The 24,648-nt window shown below is 38.9% G+C and overlaps 1 protein-coding gene across 1 annotated transcript in view; it reads left to right on the top strand.

Annotated features, from left to right (window-relative positions):
• Positions 1–21,965, top strand: part of CADPS2 (calcium dependent secretion activator 2) — a 5,163,308-nt gene extending 5,141,343 nt beyond the window's left edge. The window contains exon 35 of the mRNA XM_044088753.1: positions 20,911–21,965. Within this exon, the coding sequence (XP_043944688.1) occupies positions 20,911–21,081 (171 nt within the window). The 3' untranslated portion in view covers positions 21,082–21,965. The remainder of the gene's footprint in view (positions 1–20,910) is intronic.
• The last annotated feature ends 2,683 nt before the right edge of the window (positions 21,966–24,648 follow it).

Below are 24,648 nucleotides of genomic sequence, written 5' to 3'. Positions count from 1 at the left end.
TCAATGGATATAAAAAAAATTTTAAAAAATAAAATAATCACAAATATTTATACTGTTTCCTAACCAGTGGAAGCAGTGGTATAGCCCAACCTAGTGGTTGGAGTGTTTTAACACTGTTCAACACAAAATGAACTGCACTATGATAAATTAAAAAACAGTTCTTGAATATATTGATAAAACTATTTATGCTGAGAAGCCCAACAAAACCAGTTAATCTATCAATATATAATAAATAAAGGAAATAAAGAAAATAGTCCTTAAGTTCAATCGAAGCCTGACCAACATATTCTATTTTTGACCCATATACTTCCACATTTACAATCTGTTTTCAATGAGTATGTAACTAGTTTAATATATAATGCTAACAAATACATAATACATAGCTTGTGTATATATATATATATATATATATATATATATATATATATATATATATATATATATATATAGTGAGATATCTGAGCATCAACAGACAAAACTGTTCATCCTATCAAAATCTCTAGAATCTAATAAACCTAGAGTTCATAACATATCCAATTGAAATATCCTGGTATGTTAAATATCAATATTTATATCTGCTCCACGATATTCAAACCTATATATATTTTATTATACCCATAATAAACTAGTTCTAACTCATAAAAATGTCCTACTGTACATTATCAACAACTCCATGAATATACAATATTGGTAAATGGGATGTAGGACATAATGTGTATATGTACATATATAAGTAAATATTCCAAGGTTAGAAATAATCCCCTATCAAATCTTATTTTCTTAAAAATGAAATGAGCATGTCACATATACCTAACCAGTATAGTCTGCATAGGAGTATAACTAACTATAATTACCAAACGACATATAAGTCGTCATGTTAGTGATCTAATGTATAACTTTGTAAGAGGACCAGAGAGCAACCAATATAGACTGACTCACACCAGCCTTGAACTCATAATGCTGACGATCAGCATACATCTTAAGTTTATTTATAAATGGTCATTAAGACCTGGCAGAAATAATCCCCCAAGATTAGTAATCCAATACTTTTCCTTATGATTTAAAATAGTATGCCAACCTTGTTGGTTACTTCTGTCCCCTGTGATTTTATCAATAACCATGAACATAAAATGAGCATTACCATGTTTAATGGTATGTCTATATAAGGCATTGGTTTCTTTTCTGTTCCTGATGTTGCTTTTATGTTCTGTCATTCGTATTCTAAGTGACCGTGATGTTTGGCCCACATAAAATGCCTTACATTGGCAAGTGGCTAGATAAATGATCCAGGTGCTACTCCAATTAGCGAACACCCTAGATTGATATACTCTGTTCGTATTAACACTAGTAAATTCTTTAAGTTTGCTAACATGTGAACAAGAGCTACAATGACCACATGGGATGGTACCCAGAAGTCTGTCTCCAGTTAAAGTTATTTGTTGATATATGGCACCCCCACTTTCCTTATGTTTATAATGAGAAAAAAGACCTCCTAGGGTTTTGCCCCGCCTGAATGAAATTTGGCATTTGGCTCCCAAAAATTTTCTTAGTTCCTCATTCGCCAAAAGTATATTCCAATTTGAATCTAGTATGTTTCTTACCATGTGGTGGCTCCTGCCATATGTGGTCACAAACCGAAGGGTAGAATCCTCCTTAGTGTTGGTTGATTTCTTATATTGTAACAAAGTGTTCCTGTCCTGAGTGTTGCACCATTCACTTGCTTTATATATATCCGAATCTCTATATCCCCTGTCCCTAAATCTGTGGTACAGATCTTTTCTGGCTTCTTCAAAATCTTGCTCAGATGAACTTATGCATTTGATACGCATAAATTGAGATTTCGGTATGTTTCGGATGGTGTGGTTCGGATGCATACTTGATGCATGAAGTAGTGTATTGTACTGTGGGTATTTATGATATGTTTTGGTGCTTAAAGTATGATCCGCATTTCTGTACACTGTGACATCCCGAAAGTCAATAGTATCATGATGAAATATTACAGTAAACTCAATGCCCCATATGTTTCCATTCAGATAGTCAACAAACTCTTGTAAATATGTCAGATCCGCCCACCACACCATCCAACAATCGTCCAAGTATCTACGCCAGATGTCAATCTCCGCCATGTATAAATTATGTGATGTGTCATAAATCATGCATTCTTCAATGTAGGCCATAAATAAATCTGCTTATATGGGAGCGAAAGAGGCTCCCATAGCCATACCTTGTAGTTGCCAAAAACATTCCCCATGGAAATAAAAAACATTTTTATTCAACACATGTTCTGCCATGCAGACTAATAAACTATTGAATCCAGGTGGATATAAAGCTGATCGTTCAAGCCAATATTGTAAGGCTTGTAGTCCAGCCCAGTGCGGTATACTAGTGTACAGTGATTTCACATCCAGCGTACACATTAACCACCCTTGTTCCAATTGTGTGTCTTGTATAATTTGAAGGAAATGGGCAGTGTCCTGTCATCGGGCTCTGACTGAAGTTAATAAGTGTTTCAGGTGATGTGTTAAGAAGGCCGATAGAGGTTCTGTTAATGAGCCTATGCCCGATACGATAGGTCTACCTGGGGGGTTTAGAAATAGACTTGTGTATTTTAGGAAGGAGATAGAGAAATTGTTTCTGCAGATCCTTAACCGTAAGATGTTTAGGCTCATTAACAGAACCTCTATCGGCCTTCTTAACACATCACCTGAAACCCTTATTAACTTCAGTCAGAGCCCGATGACAGGACACTAACCATTTCCTTCAAATTATACAAGACACACAATTGGAACAAGGGTGGTTAATGTGTACGCTGGATGTGAAATCACTGTACACTAGTATACCGCACTGGGCTGGACTACAAGCCTTACAATATTGGCTTGAACGATCAGCTTTATATCCACCTGGATTCAATAGTTTATTAGTCTGCATGGCAGAACATGTGTTGAATAAAAATGTTTTTTATTTCCATGGGGAATGTTTTTGGCAACTACAAGGTACGGCTATGGGAGCCTCTTTCGCTCCCATATATGCAGATTTATTTATGGCCTACATTGAAGAATGCATGATTTATGACACATCACATAATTTATACATGGTGGAAATTGACATCTGGCGTAGATACTTGGACGATTGTTGGATGGTGTGGCGGGCGGATCTGGCATATTTACAAGAGTTTGTTGAATATCTGAATGGAAACATATGGGGCATTGAGTTTACTGTAACATTTCATCATGATACTATTGACTTTCGGGATGTCACAGTGCACAGAAATGCGGATCATACTTTAAGCACCAAAACATATCGTAAATACCCACAGTACAATACACTACTTCATGCATCAAGTATGCATCCGAACCACACCATCCGAAGCATACCGAAATCTCAATTTATGCGTATCAAACGCATAAGTTCATCTGAGCAGGATTTTGAAGAAGCCAGCAAAGATCTGTACCACAGATTTAGGGACAGGGGATATAGAGATTCGGATATATATAAAGCAAGTGAATGGTGCAACACTCAAGACAGGAACACTTTGTTACAATATAAGAAATCAACCAACACTAAGGAGGATTCTACCCTTAGGTTTGTGACCACATATGGCAAGAGCCACCACATGGTAAGAAACATACTAGATTCAAATTGGAATATACTTTTGGCGAATGAGGAACTAAGAAAACTTTTGGGAGCCAAATGCCAAATTTCATTCAGGCGGGGCAAAACCCTAGGAGGTCTTTTTTTCTCATTATAAACATAAGGAAAGTGGGGGTGCCATATATCAACAAATAACTTTAACTGGAGACAGACTTCTGGGTACCTTCCCATGTGGTCATTGTAGGTCTTGTTCACATGTTAGCAAACTTAAAGAATTTACTAGTGTTAATACGAACAGAGTATATCAATCTAGGGTGTTCGCTAATTGGAGTAGCACCTGAATCATTTATCTAGCCACTTGCCAATGTAAGGCATTTTATGTGGGCCAAACATCACGGTCACTTAGAATACGAATGACAGAACATAAAAGCGACATCAGGAATATAAAATAAACCAATGCCTTATATAGACATACCATTAAACATGGTAATGCTCATTTTATGTTCATGGTTATTGATAAAATCACAGGGGACAGAAGTAACCAACAAGGTTGGCATACTATTTTAAATCATAAGGAAAAGTATTGGATTACTAATCTTGGGGGATTATTTCCGTCAGGTCTTAATGACCATTTATAAATAACCTTAAGATGTATGCTGATAGTCAGCATTATGAGTTCAAGGCTGGTGTAAGCCAGTCTATATTGGTTGCTCTGGTCCTCTTACAAAGTTATACATTAGATCACTAACATGACGACTTGTATGTCATTTGGTAATACTAGTTAGTTATACTCCTATGCAGACTATACTGGTTAGATATAGTGTGACATGCTCATTTCATTTTAAGTCATAAGATTTGATAGGGGATTATTTCTAACCTTGGAATATTTACTTATATATGTACATCTACACATTATGTCCTACATCCCATTTACCAATATTGTATATTCATGGAGTTGTTGATAATGTACAGTAGGACATTTTTATGAGTTAGAACTAGTTTATTATGGGTATAATAAAATATATATAGGTTTGAATATCGTGGAGCAGATATAAATGTTGATATTTAACATACCAGGATATTCCAATTGGATATGTTATGAACTCTAGGTTTATTAGATTCTAGAGATTTTGATAGGATGAACAGTTTTGTCTGTTGATGCTTAGATATCTCACTATATATATATATATATATATATATATATACAATTTTTTATATACAAATATATATATATATATATATATATATATATATATATATATATACAAGCTATGTATTATGTATTTGTTAGCATTATATATTAAACTAGTTGCATACTCATTGAAAACAGATTGTAAATGTGGAAGTATATGGGTCAAAAATAGAATATGTTGGTCAGGCTTCGATTGAACTTAAGGGCTATTTTCTTTATTTCCTTTATTTATTATATATTCATAGATATAACTGGTTTTGTTGGGCTTCTCAGCATAAATAGTTTTATCAATATATTCAAGAACTGTTTTTTAATTTATCATAGTGCAGTTCATTTTGTGTTGAACAGTGTTAAAACACTCCAACCACTAGGTTGGGCTATACCACTGCTTCCACTGGTTAGGAAACAGTATAAATATTTGTGATTATTTTATTGTTTAAAAATTTTTTTCTATCCATTGAGGAAGGCTTGGTAGCCGAAACCGGTCTGGATATAGGAATATACAAGATTATGTAATAAAATTATCATCCTGATTTAAGGCTGGTGTCGTGTATCGCATTTTGCTGGTCGCTGGAGTTTGTCTAACAATGATAAAAACCCAAGCTACACAATAAGGAGTATATAATAGAAGTACAAGGAAAAGGGAATTAAAAGCTGATGACCAGGTGGGAGTTTAGGTCCCCTTAGCAGAATAAAATGTGGCTAAATGGTGGGGTCCTTTTAAAGTAACAGAGAAAACTATATGAGGTAAACTACAGGGTTTGGCAGACTAGTAAGAAAAGACCAAAATAGATATACTATATCTATGTTTTGAAACCAAGGATAAAAGTACAAACCTCTGTAATTAATTTAAGAGCAGAGATTAGTAGCTCTAATGAAGAGGGAAAACTGACCTCAGCGTTTGAAGTATAGGCAGTGGATACACCATCCAAGCCAGAGGAACAAGAAATAAATACATTTTTATTAAGGAACAAGAAACTGTTTTCAGAGCTGCAGAACAGAACAGACTTGATTCAAAAATCAACAGTCACAGCAGTACAGAAGTAAATGTTCACTTGAAACCTTAGAAAAAATCAGAGTCACAAAGATGGTTCAAAAGGAAGTTCTCAAAATGATAAAGATCACTGGAGAAGAAACAAATAGTGAGTGGAATAGCTCTCTGGTATTAATACCTAAATCTGAAGGAATCATCGAGTTTTGTAATGATTTTAGAAAGCCAAAGAGCATCTTAAAAATATAGTAGCTACCAAATTCCTAGGCTGAATAAAATTACAGAAAAGTTGCAGAGATCAAAAATCCTGACAGCACTATAAATCACCTGGGGGTCCTTGCATATTTCTTTAACAAATGAAGCTACAGAATGAAAAAAAAAAGCATTTTTGACTCTTGAGGGATTATTTCAATATACTGCCCTCCCTTTTAGGTTGCATGGTGCCCTTGAAACCTTTCCAAATTTCATTGACTGAGTCCAAAAGCCCAATGGTCAGTATGCTTCTTCCTACTTGGATGATGTGATTATCCAACCTGAAGATCGAGACAGCCATCTGGACAAGGTATACACTGTATTAAATGCTTCAGACATCTGGACAAATATACACTGTAGTAAATGCTTCAGCCATCTGGACAAGGTATACGCTGTATTAAATGCTTCAGCCATCCGGACAGATATACACTGTATTAAATGCTTCAGCCATCTGGACGGATATACACTGTATTAAATGCTTCAGCCATCTAGACAAGGTATACACTGTATTAAATGCTTTAGTCATCTGGACAAGGTATACACTGTATTAAATGCTTCAACTGTCTGCACAAGTTATACACTGTAGTAAATGCTTAAGCCATCTGGATAAGGGATACACTGTATTAAATGCTTCAGCCATCTGGACAAGGTATACACTGTATTAAATGCTTCAGCCATCTGGACAATGGATACGCTGCATTAAATGCTTTAGCCATATGGACAAGGGATACACTGTATTAAATGCTTCAGCCATCTGGACAAGGTATACGCTGTATTAAATGCTTCAGCCATTTGGACAAGGTATACGCTGTATTAAATGCTTCAGCCATCTGGACAAGTTATACGCTGTATTAAATGCTTCAAAACATGCTGGGTTGACTGATAATGCCTACAAAACCAAGGTAAACATGAGGGAGTTAAATAACTAGGATGTGTAATAAGAAAGGTTTTTTTCACCCCCCCCCCCCCAAAAAAAAAATTAGAAGTAGTGAAAAGTGTTTTGTACCAGATATTAAAACAAGCTACAGATTTCTTGTGATTAGCTGGCTATTATAAGATGTTTATACCCCATTTTGTAACAACAGCATGCCCCTCACAGACCTCAAAGTAAATTGGACAGTGGGAGCTGATGTTGCTAAAGGACAGTTTACTTTCAGAGCATGTGCTAGTTTCTCCTGATTCTAATAAATCATTTTTATCTGTAGTGATGCATCAGAGGTAGGCTTAGGAGTTATGCTACCACAAAATTTTAATATGGAAGAATATCTAGTGTGTTTCCTAAATCACAAACAAAGCAAGGCAGAAGGTAAGTTCTCTGCATTTGAAAGTGAATTCTAGTAAATAGGTGCTTGTCTCTGTAAAATAAAGTCAATTATGGAGGGTGTTTACTTTAGAAGTAGATCATAACCAATTTTTTGGCTACATCAACAGCAAGATAGAAAAACAAAATTGTGCCGGTAGACCTTATCTTTTAAATTTCAGAACAGGCCAGATTTGATCCACCACAGCACAGATATCCTATTAAGGGCATATAAGGCATCAAATGGTCATGACAGTGAAGGTGTCAAGCTGCGGGGGGTGGTCAGTTATAAGATAGCGTGATAGATATCACCAAATGATGAGGTGCAAGTAACCTAAAAATGTGCAAGAACTTTTAGTTATGTACTTACCATAACGATAGATGTATGTGATCCATCTTGCCTACATTAGTAACTGATGGGCTCGGAGCCGAGAAACGGCTCCGACTCGGACGATAAACTAGCACAAAGTCTCTGATTGGCTGGGCCAACCCCTCTATCCCAGGATACACCACACCCAAGCCCCCAGATCTTGTTTGCCCCACACAAACTCTCCCTCACCTGCACTCAAGTCACGGAGATACATGATCCAGAGAGAAGAAATTAGACCTTCAGTGGAAACCCCAAAAGTGTTTCCTCCAAATCCTTCAGGTAGGGGGCAGGAGGGGGGGTATATATGAATGTAGGAGAGATGGATCGCATACATCTATCGTTATGGTAAGCACATAACTAAAAGATGTAGTGCGATCCTATCTCGCTTACATTAGTAACTGATGGGACCGCATCCCTAGCACCTATATCCTGGGAGGCTCACTGGAAAAAACACTTCTGAGCACTGTGGAACCAAAAGACGCCCAACCTCTGGACGTCAAGTCTAATTTGTAATGAGAAACAAAGGTGTGTGGAGAAGACCAAGTGGCAGCAGCACAAATTTCATCCACAGACAGTCTGGAGTGGAAAGCTGTTGAAGTTGCCATGGCCCTAGTAGAATGAGCTCTAACTGGGAATGGAAGGGACCTTCCTGTTGATGAATAAATGAAGGACACGCAATCCCTGATCCATCTGGCGATCGTGGCCTTAGTGACTGGTTTGCCAATTTTGTTATCTGCAAAGGCAACAAATAGTTGATCTGATTTTCTGTCCTGCTGCTTCCTATCCAGATAGAAACGTAATTGTCTATGCATATCCAACTGGTGAAATCTGTATTCTGCATCGTTGGAAAAATCGGGAAAGAAAACTGGAAGCTCAATAGATTGTTGAAGGTGAAGAGCAGAAGAAACCTTAGGGAGAAAAGATGGATTTAATCTCAGGGATACTCTGTCCCTATGGAAAATGAGATAAGGAGGCTTGGCAGAAAGGGCTTGAAGTTCTGAAACCCTTCTGGCCGAAGTAATAGCTACCAAAAATGCAGTCTTCCATGACAAGAATTTTTTCTCACAAGTTGTTGCTGGTTCGAAAGGAGGGGACGTCAAGGCACCAAGGACCACATTCAAATCCCATGGCAAAACTGGATGCGATACAGGGGATGAAGCAACCACGCTCCTTTAAGAAAGGCCTTACACAATTTGTGACTCATGAGTGAAAGATCAAAGGCAACATGGTAATTGGAAATTGCTGCTAATTGTACCTTCAGCGTAGCAATGGCAGAACCTTGGCTAAAAAGAGAAGCCAAAAAATCCAGAACCATGGAAACGGGGGCTGTCAGGGGATCAAGGTTATGCCGCTGGGCCCATATAGCAAATCTCCTCCATTTGCTAAAGTAAATACCCTTGGTAGAAGGCTTATGCGAAGAGGACAATATTCGAACCACCTCAGGCGAAAACGCCTGTTGCCTGACTAAGGTTGGAAGCGGAGCAGCCAAGCCGCCAGTTTGAGAGTCCGTAAGGATGGATGGGCCTGCCCCGACTGATGAGTCAGGAGGTCCGGAATCGGATTCAGGATCCAGGGGCTGTCCACCGCATACTTCCGCAGGAGTGGAAACCACACTTGACGGGGCCAGAATGGGGCTATCAGGATTATGGTGCTTCCCAGACGGATTGCCTTCTGAATCAGTCTGGGCAGTAGAGGAAGTGGGGGGAAGGCATAGAGTAGACCGGAGGGCCATTTGTGGACCAGCACATCCCTGGGTTCTTCCCCTTGAGCAGGGATCAAGTAGAAGTAGTTGTCGCACTTCACATTCAGTGGACTGGCGAATAGGTCACAGCAAGGCAACCCCCACCAGGCAAAGATCCGATCCACCACTTGATCGTTCAGGGACCATTAGTGGGGCATCAGGATGTCCCTGCTCAGCCTGTCCGCTATAACATTGGATTTCCCGGGAATGTGAGTTGCCACTAGAAGCCTCTGGGAAGCAATCACCCATTCCCACACTCTCATGGCTTCTCTGCAAAGGGAGTAAGACCTGGTCCCTCCCTGTTTGTTGAGGTACCAAACCACTGACATATTGTCTGAAAGAATCGCAATCGTCCCCAGTGGGAGAGAGCTGTGTAGTGCCTGCAACACTAGAAGCACCGCTCTCATTTCCAGGACATTGATATGTAGACGAGTCTCATGATCTTGCCAAGTGCCTTGGACAGTCCTGCCCAGATAATGCCCCCCCCCACCCTATCTGGGAGGCATCTGTGGTCACCGTGGCCATGGGGGATGGAGGGTAGAAGGATTTGCCCAGGTTCAGGTTGGAGGAGAGAAGCCACCAGTGAAGATCCCGCCGACACGAGTCCGTGATAATTATCGGGTGGGACAACGGAAGTTCCTGGAAGGACCATTGGCTCGATAGGAGCCACTGTAGAATCTGCATGTGCAGTCTTGCCAGCGGAACTAATAGAATAGAGGCCGCCATGGATCCTAAGAGTTGAAGGACTAACCTGGCCGGAGTTTTCTGACGGGGCAATAGGTCCTTGACTTGGTTCTGTAAAATCCTTATCCTTTCTGTTGGGAGGAAGGCTCGCATTTTTATAGAGTCTAGCTCTGTGCCTATAAAGGCAACATGCTGTGATGGCAGCAATACAGACTTTTCCCAGTTAAATGTTATTCCTAGCAATTGACCCAATTCAATGGTAGTAATCACAGCATGAGTGAGTAGATGCTTGGTGGGAGCAGTGAGGAGCCAGTCGTCTAGATACGGAAATACCTGGAATCCAAGACGCTTCAGGTGAGCCGTTACCACTGCCAGGCACTTGGTAAACACCCTGGGGGCTGTGGTGAGACCAAAGGGCAGGGCTCGAAACTGGTAGTGACTGGTTCCCAGGCGGAAGCGTAAATGAGTCCTGGATGCCTTGTCTATCTTGATGTGATAATAGGCGTCCTTGAGATCGATGGAGCACATCCAAACTCCTTCTTCCAGTAATGGAAAAATGGATTATAGCGTGACTATCCGGAACTTGGACTTCTTTACGAAGCGGTTGAGACGGCTGAGATCCAGGATAGGTCTCAAGTCCCCTTTTTGGCACCAAAAATAATCTTGAGTAAGTTCCTAATCCAGCCTGGCCTTTGGGGACTGGCTGGATGACTCCTTTTTCCAACAGCTTTACCACTTCTGTAGCTGCTTGAACCCTTTGACTGGGTGGAACATCCGGGATTTTCCTGGGAGGGGGGGGATGAATAAACGGGATGGTGTAACCTCCGGCGATGATCCGAAGCACCCACTGATCCTGAGTGATGGACTCCCAGGCTTTCAGGTGCTCTGAAAATCGACCCCTGACTAGCTCCGGAGACGCACAGTTGGGCCGTCCCTCAGGGACGTTGGAAGGATGAGCCGCAAAAGGATTCGCGGTCTCCTGTGTTGCGGGGGCCTCCACCGCCTCTAGGATGACGTCTTCTAGAATAATTCCCCCCTCCCCTGCCTCTGGAGGGGGGCTCACCTTGATGAGCCGGGAAAAACCTTTGCGATTTCTTGAACCATATCTTTCCTCCCCTCTGAGCCTTGGGATAAGGTCTCGTGGGAAGCGAAAAACGGGCCCCGACGGCAGACAAGGTCTTGCCCTCCTGCTCACATCTAGTGAGGGTGTCCTTCACCTTGGGTCCAAAGAGGGAGGACCCATCAAAGGGGGCATCTGTGAAAGAAGACTTGAACAACTCCGCAAAGTGACACAAGCGCACCCAAGCCTGCCTCCTTAGGGCTACGCCCGAATTCGCTGCTCTACCCGCCCCCTCAGCCACATATGAAATGAGCCTCATGGACGAGTTAATGACGGACGACAGGGTCGACAGCTGGGCATTGACAGACTGAGCCAACACCTCAGGCACATGTCCCGACAGTGTATCTCCCAACTCCTTCATGAGATCCCTTTGCAGTCTTGTGAAATGGCACAAATAATTCCGTGACCGCAGGGTAAAGGTCGCTGAAGATAGGGTATGCTTCCCGTACCTATCCATGCTCCTAGATTCCTTGTTAGGTGGATGGATACATCCTGTTGAGTGGCAGATGCCACCACCATAGCATCTACCTGCACTCCCTTAGTGAGAAATTGCTTATCGGGGGGTGCAGACAAGAATTTATCGGGGCGAGTGGGGACAGGCTCCACAGAGTCAGGGTGTTCCCACACCCTTCGACAAATAATGTCCAGTAACTCGTCGAAGGGTGAAGATACCCAGGAGGCTGAGGGCTGGGCTCCGAAGGCCTTGAGGAACACCGACTCTTCTGCGGAAGGGGTCTTGGAAGGCCAGTCGCCCCTCTGTCTCAAGATCTCTAGTATGTCCGAGAATGAGACATCATCAGAGGACGACTTAAGTGATCCTTCCACATCATCCAGATCGGTGTCTGAGGTGACAGACTCGTCTGGGGAGTCCACGTGCTTCCTCTTACAAATCTTTTTCCTAGGGGTTTCCTCAGGCAAGGACTGTGATGGCCCTTTGGAAACTGGGGGACCACAGAAGGGGATATCCTCAGGCCTGGGAGCCCCGCTGTCTGAGGACAGGGGTGCAACAGAGGCTCCAGTCATCACCAGAGAAGGAGCTACAGATTCCAGAGAAGTAACTAGGGGCTTTGCCAGTGCACTCCTCATGGCCTTGAGGGCGGGTCCACCAGAGTCTGCTGAAAGACCCACCTCCAAGGCCCTGACCATAGTCGGGGCTCCCCTCGCCGAAGCTCGGAGCCAAAACCAGAGGCCCCAATGACTCCCCGTCAGGCCCGACTGAAGAGCCACAAGTACCCGGACCTGTCAAAAGTATCGAGAAGGTTGGAGCAGAAGTTGGTACTGACGGGCTAGCAGTGGGTCTCGGAACCGACCCGACAACTTCCCCAGCTCCTGTAAACTCCAGCTCCGACGACCCTAAGGTTGTCGAAGGAGGAAGTAATAATACAGGCAAGGCTGGCTCTGTAGCCGACTGGGCTGGAGCCGACAGCAGTTTGGAAAAGACCGGTGACTGTAGGAGCCTCTGGACGACCCTGTCCAGATTCGAATCAGAGAGCCTAGAGGATTTGGAGGAAACCGAAGGGGCTCGACAAACTGTCTCCATAGGCTCCAAAATCACCGTAGGAGTTCGGCTCCGAATCGGCTCCAAAAGCATCGGAGCCGAGGCAGACTCAAGAAACACTGAAACTTCCTTCGGAGCCGATGAAGTAGGAGTCGAAGAAACCAATCCCGGAGCCGACCCTCTGTCTATCGGCTCTGAAGCCATAGGAGCTGAGGAGAGAAATCCCAATTCCGAACCCCTTTCCATCGGCTCCGAAGCCTGTGGAACCGAGGAAGGGGAAGCAGAACTTGGTCTCTCATCTGTCGGCTCCAAGGGCAATGGCACCGAAGATGAAGATATAGATTTTCCTCTTTTGACCGGCAGATCCGATGACCTCTTCTTCTTACCACAAGGCTCTGAGGATAGAAGAACCTTTTCAAAGGAAGGTCTGATTAATCCTCTTAAAATCAGTTTATTTTTTTCTCTCCTGGAGGACCCTCGAGGAGAAGGCATGGCAAACACTGCAAGACTCTTGCGAGTGCTTGGCCCCTAGACAGTAAACACAGATGTCATGGCCATCTGTGATGGACATTTTGTATCCGCATTTGGTACATTTCTTGAAGCCAGAAGGCTTATGTTCTTTTCCAGACATTCTCACAAAATACACACAGAAGGAGAAAAGGAATGGGGGTAGCTCTAAAGGCAGGGCTAAGGCCCTCTAAGTTAAACAGACCTAGCCCACCAAACACCTGGAATTTACCACAGAAAACAAACTTTAAGTTAAAACAATCAATACACAGTCAGACAACAAGATAGCTATGAAAATAGCAACTGTTTTTGGTTAATTCTTAAGAAAAAACCCACCAAAAGCCAACATTTTGACTAAAAAAATAGGGTACTTAGCCACAGCCAACTCAAGACCATGTCTTATCTCTAGAAGCGGCACACGAGATCTGGGGACTTGGGTGTGGTGCATCCTGGGATAGAGGGGTTGGCCCAGCCAATCAGAGACTTCGTGCTAGTTTATCGGCCGAGTCGGAGCTGTTTCTTGGCTCCAAGCCCATCAGTTACTAATGTAGGTGAGATAGGATCGCACTACATCTGATGTTAATGATTGAGAGAATTTTTATAATGATTGCAGTGTAAATGAACACTATTGCCTTAAGTCAGAATGTTTCTTAAGCTTAGTTCATCATCGTGTTATCTTTACTTACAGCAAACTTACTAAGTAAAGCAATTAAAACTGTATAAAAGGAGGGCTAAGGAATGTCCTTAGATGTTTTGCTTGCCTTTTGAGAAAGGGCATTTGATTTGTGGAGGAGCTACTCTGGTGAACTGGAGTAAAAAGACATAGGCGGAATCTGGAATTTGTTCCTGTTAAAGGATTCCTAAACTACTGAGAGAAAGCTAGAAAGAGACATTTACTGAGAGAGACAGTAATTTAGCAGTATGGAATTACTTTGCAATTGCAGGGTCTGAATTTCTTATTAGTCTTCAGATTTTCTTTGAGAGGAATCTGCGTATAACAACACTGTTTTCTAAGAGTGATGTCTTATGCATTTAATGTTCATATAAATGTAGTTTGCGCTCGCAAAGGGATTCCAAGGTGTGCATCAGGGTTCAGCTCTGAGCCTGTTCTTACTGGTGATGAATTACAGCTGCAAATAGGTCAGAAGTGATAGATCAACAAAGCTGCTTCATTACAGTGATGTGGCACTTTAAGCAGATGCCGAATAGAAACTTCAGCAATTGATAGAGGACTGGAATGCAAAACCGAAGGCACAAGGGTTTAAAGGCTTAACAGTGATTATGGCAGTGAATGTAATAAATCAGAAGAAGCTTAAAACTGAGAAGGAAAGTAGTGGAATAGGTCAGAAGCTTCAAGTACCTGGGAGCTTTGGTTGAGGAGATGGGAAGTCTCAATGAGGATGCCAAAACTAAAATAAGATGCGCTCCAGCCAACTGGTAAAAGAATGTCAGGGGATAATATGTGATAGAAGAATGCCAAAGAAGTTAAAAAATAAATGGAACATATGTGTGTGTAAATACTGATGTTAATAACATATAGAGAACTTTGTGTATGACCCAGAAACCTGGGCAGTAAAGGCAGACCAGATGAAGAAGCTAGAGATGATGCAGATAAAGGCCCTTTGATGGGTGATAGGTTGCATACTGTGGGGCAGACGAAGGCATTAGTGTAGATGCCAAAGTAGCCCCATTTGTAGAAGTTAAGAACAACAGATTATGGTGGTTCATGCACATGTACAGAATAACAGAAGACGGTTTGGTAAAGCAGAACTGAGAGTAAAAGGAAGAAGACAAGAAGAGGTAAGGACATCCAGCCAACAGACTGATACATTCCTTGAGGGAAGACCTAAGAAAGGTAGTCTTGACTACTGAAGAAGGTGGAAAGTGATTTGAATAGAATCAAGAAGTGACAGTTGACACGTCACCTCCTGCCCCCATGGAAAAATGGAACAGAAGGATAGATAATGATGTTATATACATATATATATCAATATTACATTTTAGGTAAAAGGGCATGAAAGAAACCACAGACTATAGTGGTGAGAGAACATTATACCAGTGTAACTTACAAGGTCCAAAATCCTTAAGTTGTTTGATTTGATGTCTTGACCTCACAGTGTAGTAATTTATGCTGTTATTGTTTAAAAAGAAATACAATGATTGTTTTGTCTCTAGTTATTCCTCATAAGAGCAGCAGCTGTCTCTGTACAGAACAGGCTCCAAGCACCACTACTCAGAAGGGAGCAAAATCTGTGTGTGTTCTCTGAATACAAGCCGGATATGATATAATATTATATGATATATATGATATGATATGATATGGATGCAGGGTGTTTAGATCATGCGTAATGAGTACATTTTCTGTTTACTTGTTTATATATGAATGCATGTTTGTATTAAGGTTTTAATTTCTGGGCTGTTCAAATAATTTGAAGCCCATTTTCAGAGAAGGTCAGAGAAGAAAAGTCCCAGTGAACACAATTGTAATTCACCCTGAACATTATTCAAGATATTTGTTTAGTCATTGTATACTTCCAATACAAATACATAGACACCTAAATATATATATTAGCATCTGTCCAAGTTAACAGTAGAGTAAATATATAAGCAGTAAATTTGGTGGTACATTTGTGAGAACAACATTTTTTTCAATGTTAGATAATTAAGATTCAAATCACATGTTTTATTAAAGTTGATAAACATTGTGAGATTAAGAAAAAAGAGAAAGAGAAAGAAAGGAAAAATTAACAGGGACCAGGAACAATATAGGAGTAACTCAGCATATCCCCTCTGTAAGGGACATCTTGTTGATTACTGCACTGAATATGGGAAAGCTAAATATTATGAACACCCACTGTTGGTTGGAAATACTACTCATGAAACCCCTCATCATTTTAGAGCAGATTCAGATGGTAATAAATTTATTCCTGACCCTTTAGAATATCCCCCTCAGGAGGTCCAAACAGCACACAAAGGCCAAATCTTGAGTGGACCTTCTTCTTCAGAGGGCAATGGGGTTCCCAACAGGTGGTATCCCATGGAAAAGAAGAAGATGGGAAAAATACAGGAATGGAATACAGGATCAATAAAGGAGAGGAACTACTGAATGTAATGTATGGTTCTATATGTTATGGGAATTTTAAAATACAGATATATACATCCCATTTTTTTTTTCTTTATTTGAAAAAGGATTTACTTTTCTTCCTACTAAATCCTTTAATGTTGTAAATGCCATTATTTAGGAAGGTTAACATGGCCCTTCATTTTGGAGAAAAAGGAGGTTACAGTGATATTTCAAACACTAGTTTGGAGATGAAAAGTATTTTTAATCCCCCACCCTATTGTTCAGGCTTTTAAATCACCAGTGATAAAGGATTTATATAAACTGATTAGTCATTAATTTACCCCAGATGGGAAAACCTTAGTCTTAAGGAAAGGCAGTTGTTACAGGACTTGTGCGGTGATAGAACTGTTTGAGTAATGAAGCCTGATGAGGGTGGAGAAGTGGTTTTATTCGACTCAGTTGACTATTCATGCATTATGAACAAAATATTAGGGGATGAAACCACATATTCCCTAGTGTTATGAAACAAGGTGAATTTAAATTATAGGAAATTTTATTTAATATTAGGAGACTAGTTTAGTCAAGGTGTGATTACTAAAAGTGTGTATGTTTTTTTAGTACAGAAACATCCTTTCATCCTAAATGTCTTTGGTATTTCAAAGGCTCATAAAAATGTGAATAACCCACCATTTACACCTATTGTGGCCTCTTGCAGTCCTAAAACTTAACCTTTGACTATTTATGTTGATAGGGTACTGAAACCATCCTTTGGAAAAGTTAACCATATTATTAAGGATTCCTATGATTTTTTTTAAGTAGAATTAATGAACAATTGTACTATGAAGACATTGAATTATTAACTATAAATGCATTCAACTTATTTACTTGTATCCGTCAAAATGAAGGACTCAGCTATTTTAATGAGGTGCTTATTGAGTTTTGATTTTTAACAAAGATATTCAGATCATTTCAACTTGTACTGAACTACTCTTGGACAATAATTTTATATTTTTTGAAGGTGAATTTTACAAGCAAATTAGGGGTGTTGCAATGGGCACAGCTTGTGCCCCTATATTTTCAAATTCAATTATGTTAACTTGGAAAAGGAAGTTCATCTTCAATAGTGATTTTTTTTTTATATTTTGCACATTTTATGTACATTTCTTCAATGACATTTTTATTTTATAGAAGGGAAAATCTGAGTTGCTGAATCAATTTTTTAAATTATATTAACAACACTACACATTTTTTTTAATTTACTACTTCTATTTCTTGTGGCAGTCATTTTTTTAGATGTTTGTATCTATAAAACTAATAGAAAATTTGCATCTAATATTTTTAGGAAGTCAACCTTCAGTAACTGTTATTTACATTTTGAGAGTTGTCACCCTCCAAAACTGAAGAAGGGCTTAGTTAAATGACATTTATTAGACTATATAGGATGATTACTGAGACTGATATTTTTTTTGTAAGGAAGGATTATTAACAGACATGTTCCTACAAAGAAGGTATCCTAGGAAATTAATTTTGGATGTGTTTGATGAAGTAAAAGGAAGAAGGGAAACATAGTTCAAATCTGTACTTGGTGGCCCATTGCCACCAAGAAATGAAATGCAATGATTGGGACTCCTGAACTGAACAATAAAGAAATTACCCATGATAAAATAGACTATAACAGTACTATTTTAACAAGGCTCTGGTGTTAGAATATAACACAAGAATGAGAGAGGTTGAAAATATTGTTAAAAACACTGGAGCATTTTAAATGTTTGTGACCCAGACTTTGCAGTTATTGGTGAAAAAACATTATTTGTGTACAAAACAGGGAATAATTTAAAGAACTTATTGGAAAAAAAGACTAGGTAGAGTGATTAACAATAACGTTATTAGGGCCATCTAAGGGCACCACTAAATGTGGTTCTTGTAAATTGTTTTTCTTGTTATCACAGATTTGGACGCATTACAATTGACATTTTCCAATGGGCAATATACTATTAATTTTAAGAAAGGAAATTGCAAAAGTGAGGGAGTTGTGTATCTGGCTACTTGTTCCACCTGTTTTTGTTTCTATGTAGGGGAGACTGAGAGGGCATTAAATAAAAGAATGTATGAGCATTATTATAATACTGAGAAAAAATGTGAAAATAATTCCCTGTACAGACACACTTTGACCTGCAAAGGGTTTACTAAATTCATGTTTGGTATATTAGAGTTAGTCCCTTTGACCCCCATGGGTGACCACTGGGAAACGTCTTAGAATAACAAGAATTAGTAGGGCAAATATGACTGGATGCTCTTTCTTACCCTGGGCTCAATGACCACATTTCTGTTGTCCCTGTTTTGAAAAGACATAGTGAAAAGTTATAATGACATTTATGTGAATTCTAAGTTAACATTTCACATTCCCATTAGTAGTTTCTGTTACATACAGTGATTTTTGAGGTCAGATTTATTTTAATGCATATTGTATTACTAATATATTTAAATGGATGTGTATATTTAGTGGTTTTGTTTCTTTAAACAATTAATTGAAAGATTTGTTAATGGATATAAATTCATTTACTGTGTGTTGGTACTTGGTACTGATGAAGTCCTTTGAAGAGGAAAGTGCTCAACATATTAAATAAACGTTGTCGTTTTTACTATGGTCTGTGGTGTTTTGGATTTGTGCCAGTGCAGATTATTTTAGGATTTGTTAGTTTTATCCTTAATCTATGCTGTTGGGCCATATTTACAAGTTGTTGTTCAAATCAGAAGTTATAATATTATATATGATGTTAATACAGCATCATTATTAAAATCGTTAAGATGCTATAAATGACTAATACTCGGTGGAAAGTTCACAAGATCTACATTCCCAAATATTGTTTTGAAGCTGAAATTATCGGTACCTCTCAAGTCATCTGCAACAACTGGAAAGGCCGCAGAAATACCTCACTAAAAGAATCACAGGCCTAAAGCAGATGCCCTATGCTGACCGTCTAAACAAACTCCATCTATACTCTGCCGCATATCGTCTACTCAGAGGCAATCTCTGCTTAACATACAAGGCCATGTCAAACCCAGAGCTGTTGGACATGCTACACTTAAAGAAATCCCAATCCCTCAGAGAGATACGCTCCAGGGATCTAAATCTTGTCATCACAATGTACAAAACATGCCGGAGGGATAGGTTCCTGACCCAGAGACTCCCCAGGCTCTGGAATAGACTGCCTATACATGTCAAGCAGAGCGCCTCTTTGGCCCTCTTCCAAAGGAACCTTGATGATTGTATGGATGATAGGAAATTCACCCCAGAGATTATGTCAGTCACCCTGCTAGACAGGGATCCAGGGAAGTAAATACTGTTGGAAGAAATAGCCACGGAATTGGTATGGCTAGGCTTGTATAGGCCCTAGAGCTGATAGACTAGTACCAGCCTATGAACCTGTGGTTCTGTCACAAGACATCATCAGTGTACTAAACATTTTTACTCTATACAGTGAACATAAGATGGTTTTTGATGAGGCTATTTATGTGCTGTTGATGAGATTAGAGCTGGAGATTTGCTACCTGTTTAACTGTTATTTTTGTATTATTTGTTTTTATATATTTGTCACCCTTATTAACAAGTGTTTAGGTTACCATTAAAGTTAGTACTTATTTTTATTTTTTTAAGTTGCATTTATTGTACTGTCTTATTTTATTCATGTGTTTGCTCTTTCTGCTTGCATGCTATCATGGTTCAAAGTTATCTTAGCTAGCCTCGTGACATCAGGACTTAAATTTGATCTAGTTTTCTTTCTCAATTTAGACAAATGCGATCTTTCTATTTTATATCCATTTTTCATTTAATATTTTATTCTGCCATAACACACTCAGCATTAGCTGCACTTATTACTCTGAGATCAATCTGTCATGCATATAGTTATCCAGTACTGCCTTCTCGATCTACCAATTGTTGTATATAAATGTTGACTATCTAAAATTTTCAAACTAAACAAATAGTTCCATACCCTTTCAACTGCTGCAGCTAAGTAGCATACCTCTTACAAGCAAATCAAAATGTCCTTCTGCTTTTACAACCCATATCTTCACATGCATCTGGGAAACGGACACACACACACACATACACACACACACACACACACACACACACACACGTGCATGCACACACACACACACACACAATTAGGAAGGAACATTTAATTAATGTCTAAGTAGCACACAGAAAATATAGGTGCTTTATTTTTCCTTGTTCTTTTACAGACAGGAAAATAAACCAACTAAGAATGCTTAAAAAATCTTACACTGCGAAGCTCAGAGACAACATCCGTGCACAATGAAGAATATTTTTTGCTTGTATACTTTCATATAGTACTAATCTAGATGCTTGGATTGTTTTAAAAATGCAGTCCTCCTGTCCAGTATGTGACTTTCCTGTTGCTAGCTGTTTTATATTTTTCTTCAAAATGGTGTCAGAACATTTTAAACCTGTGAAGTTTTATTTGTTGGACTGAATATGACTTCAATCCAGTGGAATGCAAAGAATGGATAATGAATTTGGTTTTGTAAAAAAAAAAAAAAAAAAAAACATATTTTCTGCTCTTGCATTTTGCAGAAAACCTACAGAGATTTCAGACTGCAGGGAGTACTAGAAGGAACGCTTCACAATAAAACCTATGAGACTATTCATAACCGACTGACAGTTGAAGAGACCACCATATCTGTCTCTGATGGTGGAGGGCTTCAGGGCATTACTATGAAAGACAGCGATGAGGAAGAAGGATAAATAGTTATGTGTAAAGTTTGATGGTTTATGTTCACATGCAGAGCTTATGGAATTGTTTTTATTATCGTTCATACTGTATTACCATGCACATCTACGTGCTTTATGGCCGTAGAGGTGAAAGTAGAACTGTTTTCATTACTGATAGACATTTTCCAATTCTTCAGAAGGCGCTGAGACGGTGATAAGAGAAATGTAATGCCATGTATTTTTTATTTTTGAACAAATTCTTAAGTAAAAGATTACTTGTAATGATGTATATGTATTCTGGTATTGTAAAGTGAACACTAATGCTGTTTTATAAACCTATATCTGACTTCCCCTGAGGAAAGAAGAAAGCTTTGGGTCTGTAATGGAAAAATAAAGAAACACAATTGTGCTTATAGGATGCAAACTGTATAGCTTAACAACTGAACATATTAGAGGCAGAATAAGATGTCCATTTACTACAACAAACTCAGTTTAGATCCATCACTGTGCCATATCTATTTCTACCCTTCTTACAGGAGGCGAGTTTTATCACACCAGCACCGTTGTATTCTTTATATTTGCCTGTAATTGAGGCTTCTGTCAATATAGTCAGCAAACTAGTTCACTCTCCATCATGTGAACAGAACCGCTTACCTTTGCATTTGTGCTGCTAATTGGTATATCTGACTTGAAAACACTGCTGTCGAACAACAAACTCATAAATTATTAAAATGTTGTGCCTAATGTTCAGTGCATTTTTTAATGCAATTTTCTGATCACATGGAGTGATTTGCAGGAAATCTGTATTATTTCTGTGCATAGCCGCATAAAGACTGGCTGTCATATAAAATTATTTTATCATGGCATATAATCAAATAGATTTGTACAGATTGTGAAATAAAATACATTTCCATTTAGGATAATTTGTCTTGTAATACTTAAATATTTTCAAGCACTGTGAAAATGGAAGGTTTTGAAATTATCTGAAATGATTTTACTCATATGAAAAAAATGAAGAAAATAAATGTAAATAAATGTACAAGATATTTGGGAAGACAAAGCTGGGACAACAGTAATATGAACACACTTGCCTTACTTATTAAATATGAGGTATTTCAGAAAAAAATCAGAGATTTTTTTTTTGTCTTAATCTTATCTTTGAGGTGCTATTTGAAAAAGACTTCCAGTTTGTATGGAATTTTTAACTTTCATTTTCTGTTTGCACCATGTATGCATGTATGTATCATCCAGTTTTGTTTTGTTTCTATGTCATAACATGTGCAACACCTACCGTTAGATGCTACTCATATATTTGTTGATTACCTTTTTATTTTTTTTAACTAAAAGGATTCTGTAGTCTGCTTAATGCCTCTGTTACCAGTACCTAGTCAGAACATTCATTCCTCAGAAGCGAACATGGTCATCTCGAGGCAAGAAAAAAGCCCGTATGTTCCTCTCTCGGGAAGCAGAATCAGCCAAACCAATCCTCCATGGGTAAGACTCAGGATATATAGAGCAGGCCAGAGATAAACTAATTTCTTGATGTGTGACATAAAAGTACTGCTGTCAATTTTCTTTGTTGCCTGCATAATTTGTATGCCATACTAGTAATGTCTATTGTTTGGGGCATGGTATTTCAGTGTAGCCACACAATGATTTTTTTAGAGAAGATTATGGGCCAGATTCCAAAAGAGTTGATGTCAGTGTAAGTGACTTACTCCAGTGTAAGCCTGCCCCATTTTTTAAACACTTACTCTTTGTGTAAGTGACTTACCGTGGTGTAAGGCCCATCAATAAACAGGCTTACATCAGTGGTCCAGATTCCAAAAGCTCTTCTCTTAGTAAGTAAATCGCAATGACAGCAGACACGATAAACAGTACTTGCTACATTAAAGTTAACATTGTTTACTATTTCGCACGCATAAAACTACAAAAGTAAATTTGGAAATTTATTAGGAGAGACATAGTAATCTGAATATTCTTGATGTCTCTATCAAAAATTGTATCAGTATTTCCTGTTCATTTTAACATCAAATGATTTTATCATGAAAGTGATAACCTGATATGTTAGCTGGTCATCTTACTACAGTGCTGGTTTCAGTAAAATTTGCATGACAGTTTCCTCGAGACGTTTTTTACTTTGTTCTTTGTCAGTGCAATGCAAAAGGCTCACTTGCATTCAAATGTATGCAAACCTTTCATGTCTAATTGAATAAATGGACTACATTCATATTACATCATTATTAATATACTTTTGAATTCAGATTTGAATGTCTAAGTAATTATGGCACTTGTTCCAGTGGGTCCCTACCAGCTGATCCAGTTTTCAGACTCGAACTCCATATGGTTGAGACCATATTATCGAGTTTTTGAAAACTGGAAGCTTTTGATGGAAATTGTGGTACAGCTAGGACTGGTACATCTACCCTTTGCCTCAATGTAGTGATCTCAGAGTTGGCATATATAATTTGTAGGCAGTGTGGGGGAGTGCAGGGGGCTTGCCCCCCTCCCCCCAACATGTACATTTTTTTTTTTTTTTTTTATGTTTGAGTTTTTGGAAACTCAGTCTTATGGTATCTCCAATATTTTTTTCAACTTTCCAAAAAGTTGATCATCTGACATGGAGCCATTTCAGTAGTGCTGATATTTTCCACTTGGCTCTAAGAAGATCATTCTTTATACCCCAAAAAGTACTAGAATAATTTTAGTTAATGTCTTCAGAATTCCTTGATTGAGTTTTGTGTGTGTGTTGGTAGGCATACCGGTTGCTTTGATTTCAAAAGTCAGTGACTTTACACCACTTTCAAGCACATACAAATACAGAACTGTTGAAGACTAGTAACGGTGGACAAAAGCACATGGTATAGATACTCAGTCTGTAGCAGAGCGTTAACGGTTGTGAATGACACCTTGGTCATTCTGTCTGTAGCAGAGAGTTAACAGCTATGAATGACACCTTGGTCGTGTGTTTTTTTTTTAATCACCTTTATTGAAATATCACTTGTGACACAAACAAATTTACATTTATACAAAAGTAATCAAACTGTATTAACAAATTAACATTAACAAGCATTATACTTCACATATATTGCTATATATCATATAACCTAAGCAATATTACAAAAGTTATTCAATTCCTGCCCCTTTTTTAAACAAGAAACATCTTTATTAATTTTTATTAAACCATCACTTATAACATAAGCAGTCATACAGTTGCAGTATATACATGGAAACAAACCACACTGACACAATCTTAGGTGCAAGCATTTTATATAGTAAAGCATATTGATACACTCCCAGTTACAAACATTATATATCACTTATAATCTACCCAATCATTTTCAGTCAAACATTATTCCTTAAAAAAATAGTTTTACATCTGGAAAATTTCTAATAGAATGGAAAATGGTTTGGGTGACAGAGCTTTGTAAAGCTAAGGGGGATAACTTGACATAGACTTATCCTATGTAAATAATAGGCTAATGACCACCAGGGCCTTTATAACCCTTAACCCAACCCAGTTGTGTTCCTGTGTGTCTTGGGCATTTTATTAGGAGGGTTATGTTATTTAAGAAGTTTATAAAGTTTATGCGGGGGGCT

Source organism: Protopterus annectens, chromosome 11.part0 (genome assembly GCF_019279795.1).
Source record: "Protopterus annectens isolate FY-2018-M chromosome 11.part0, PAN1.0, whole genome shotgun sequence".
NCBI lineage: Eukaryota > Metazoa > Chordata > Ceratodontiformes > Protopteridae > Protopterus > Protopterus annectens.
This window is presented reverse-complemented; position numbering and strand designations above follow the sequence as displayed.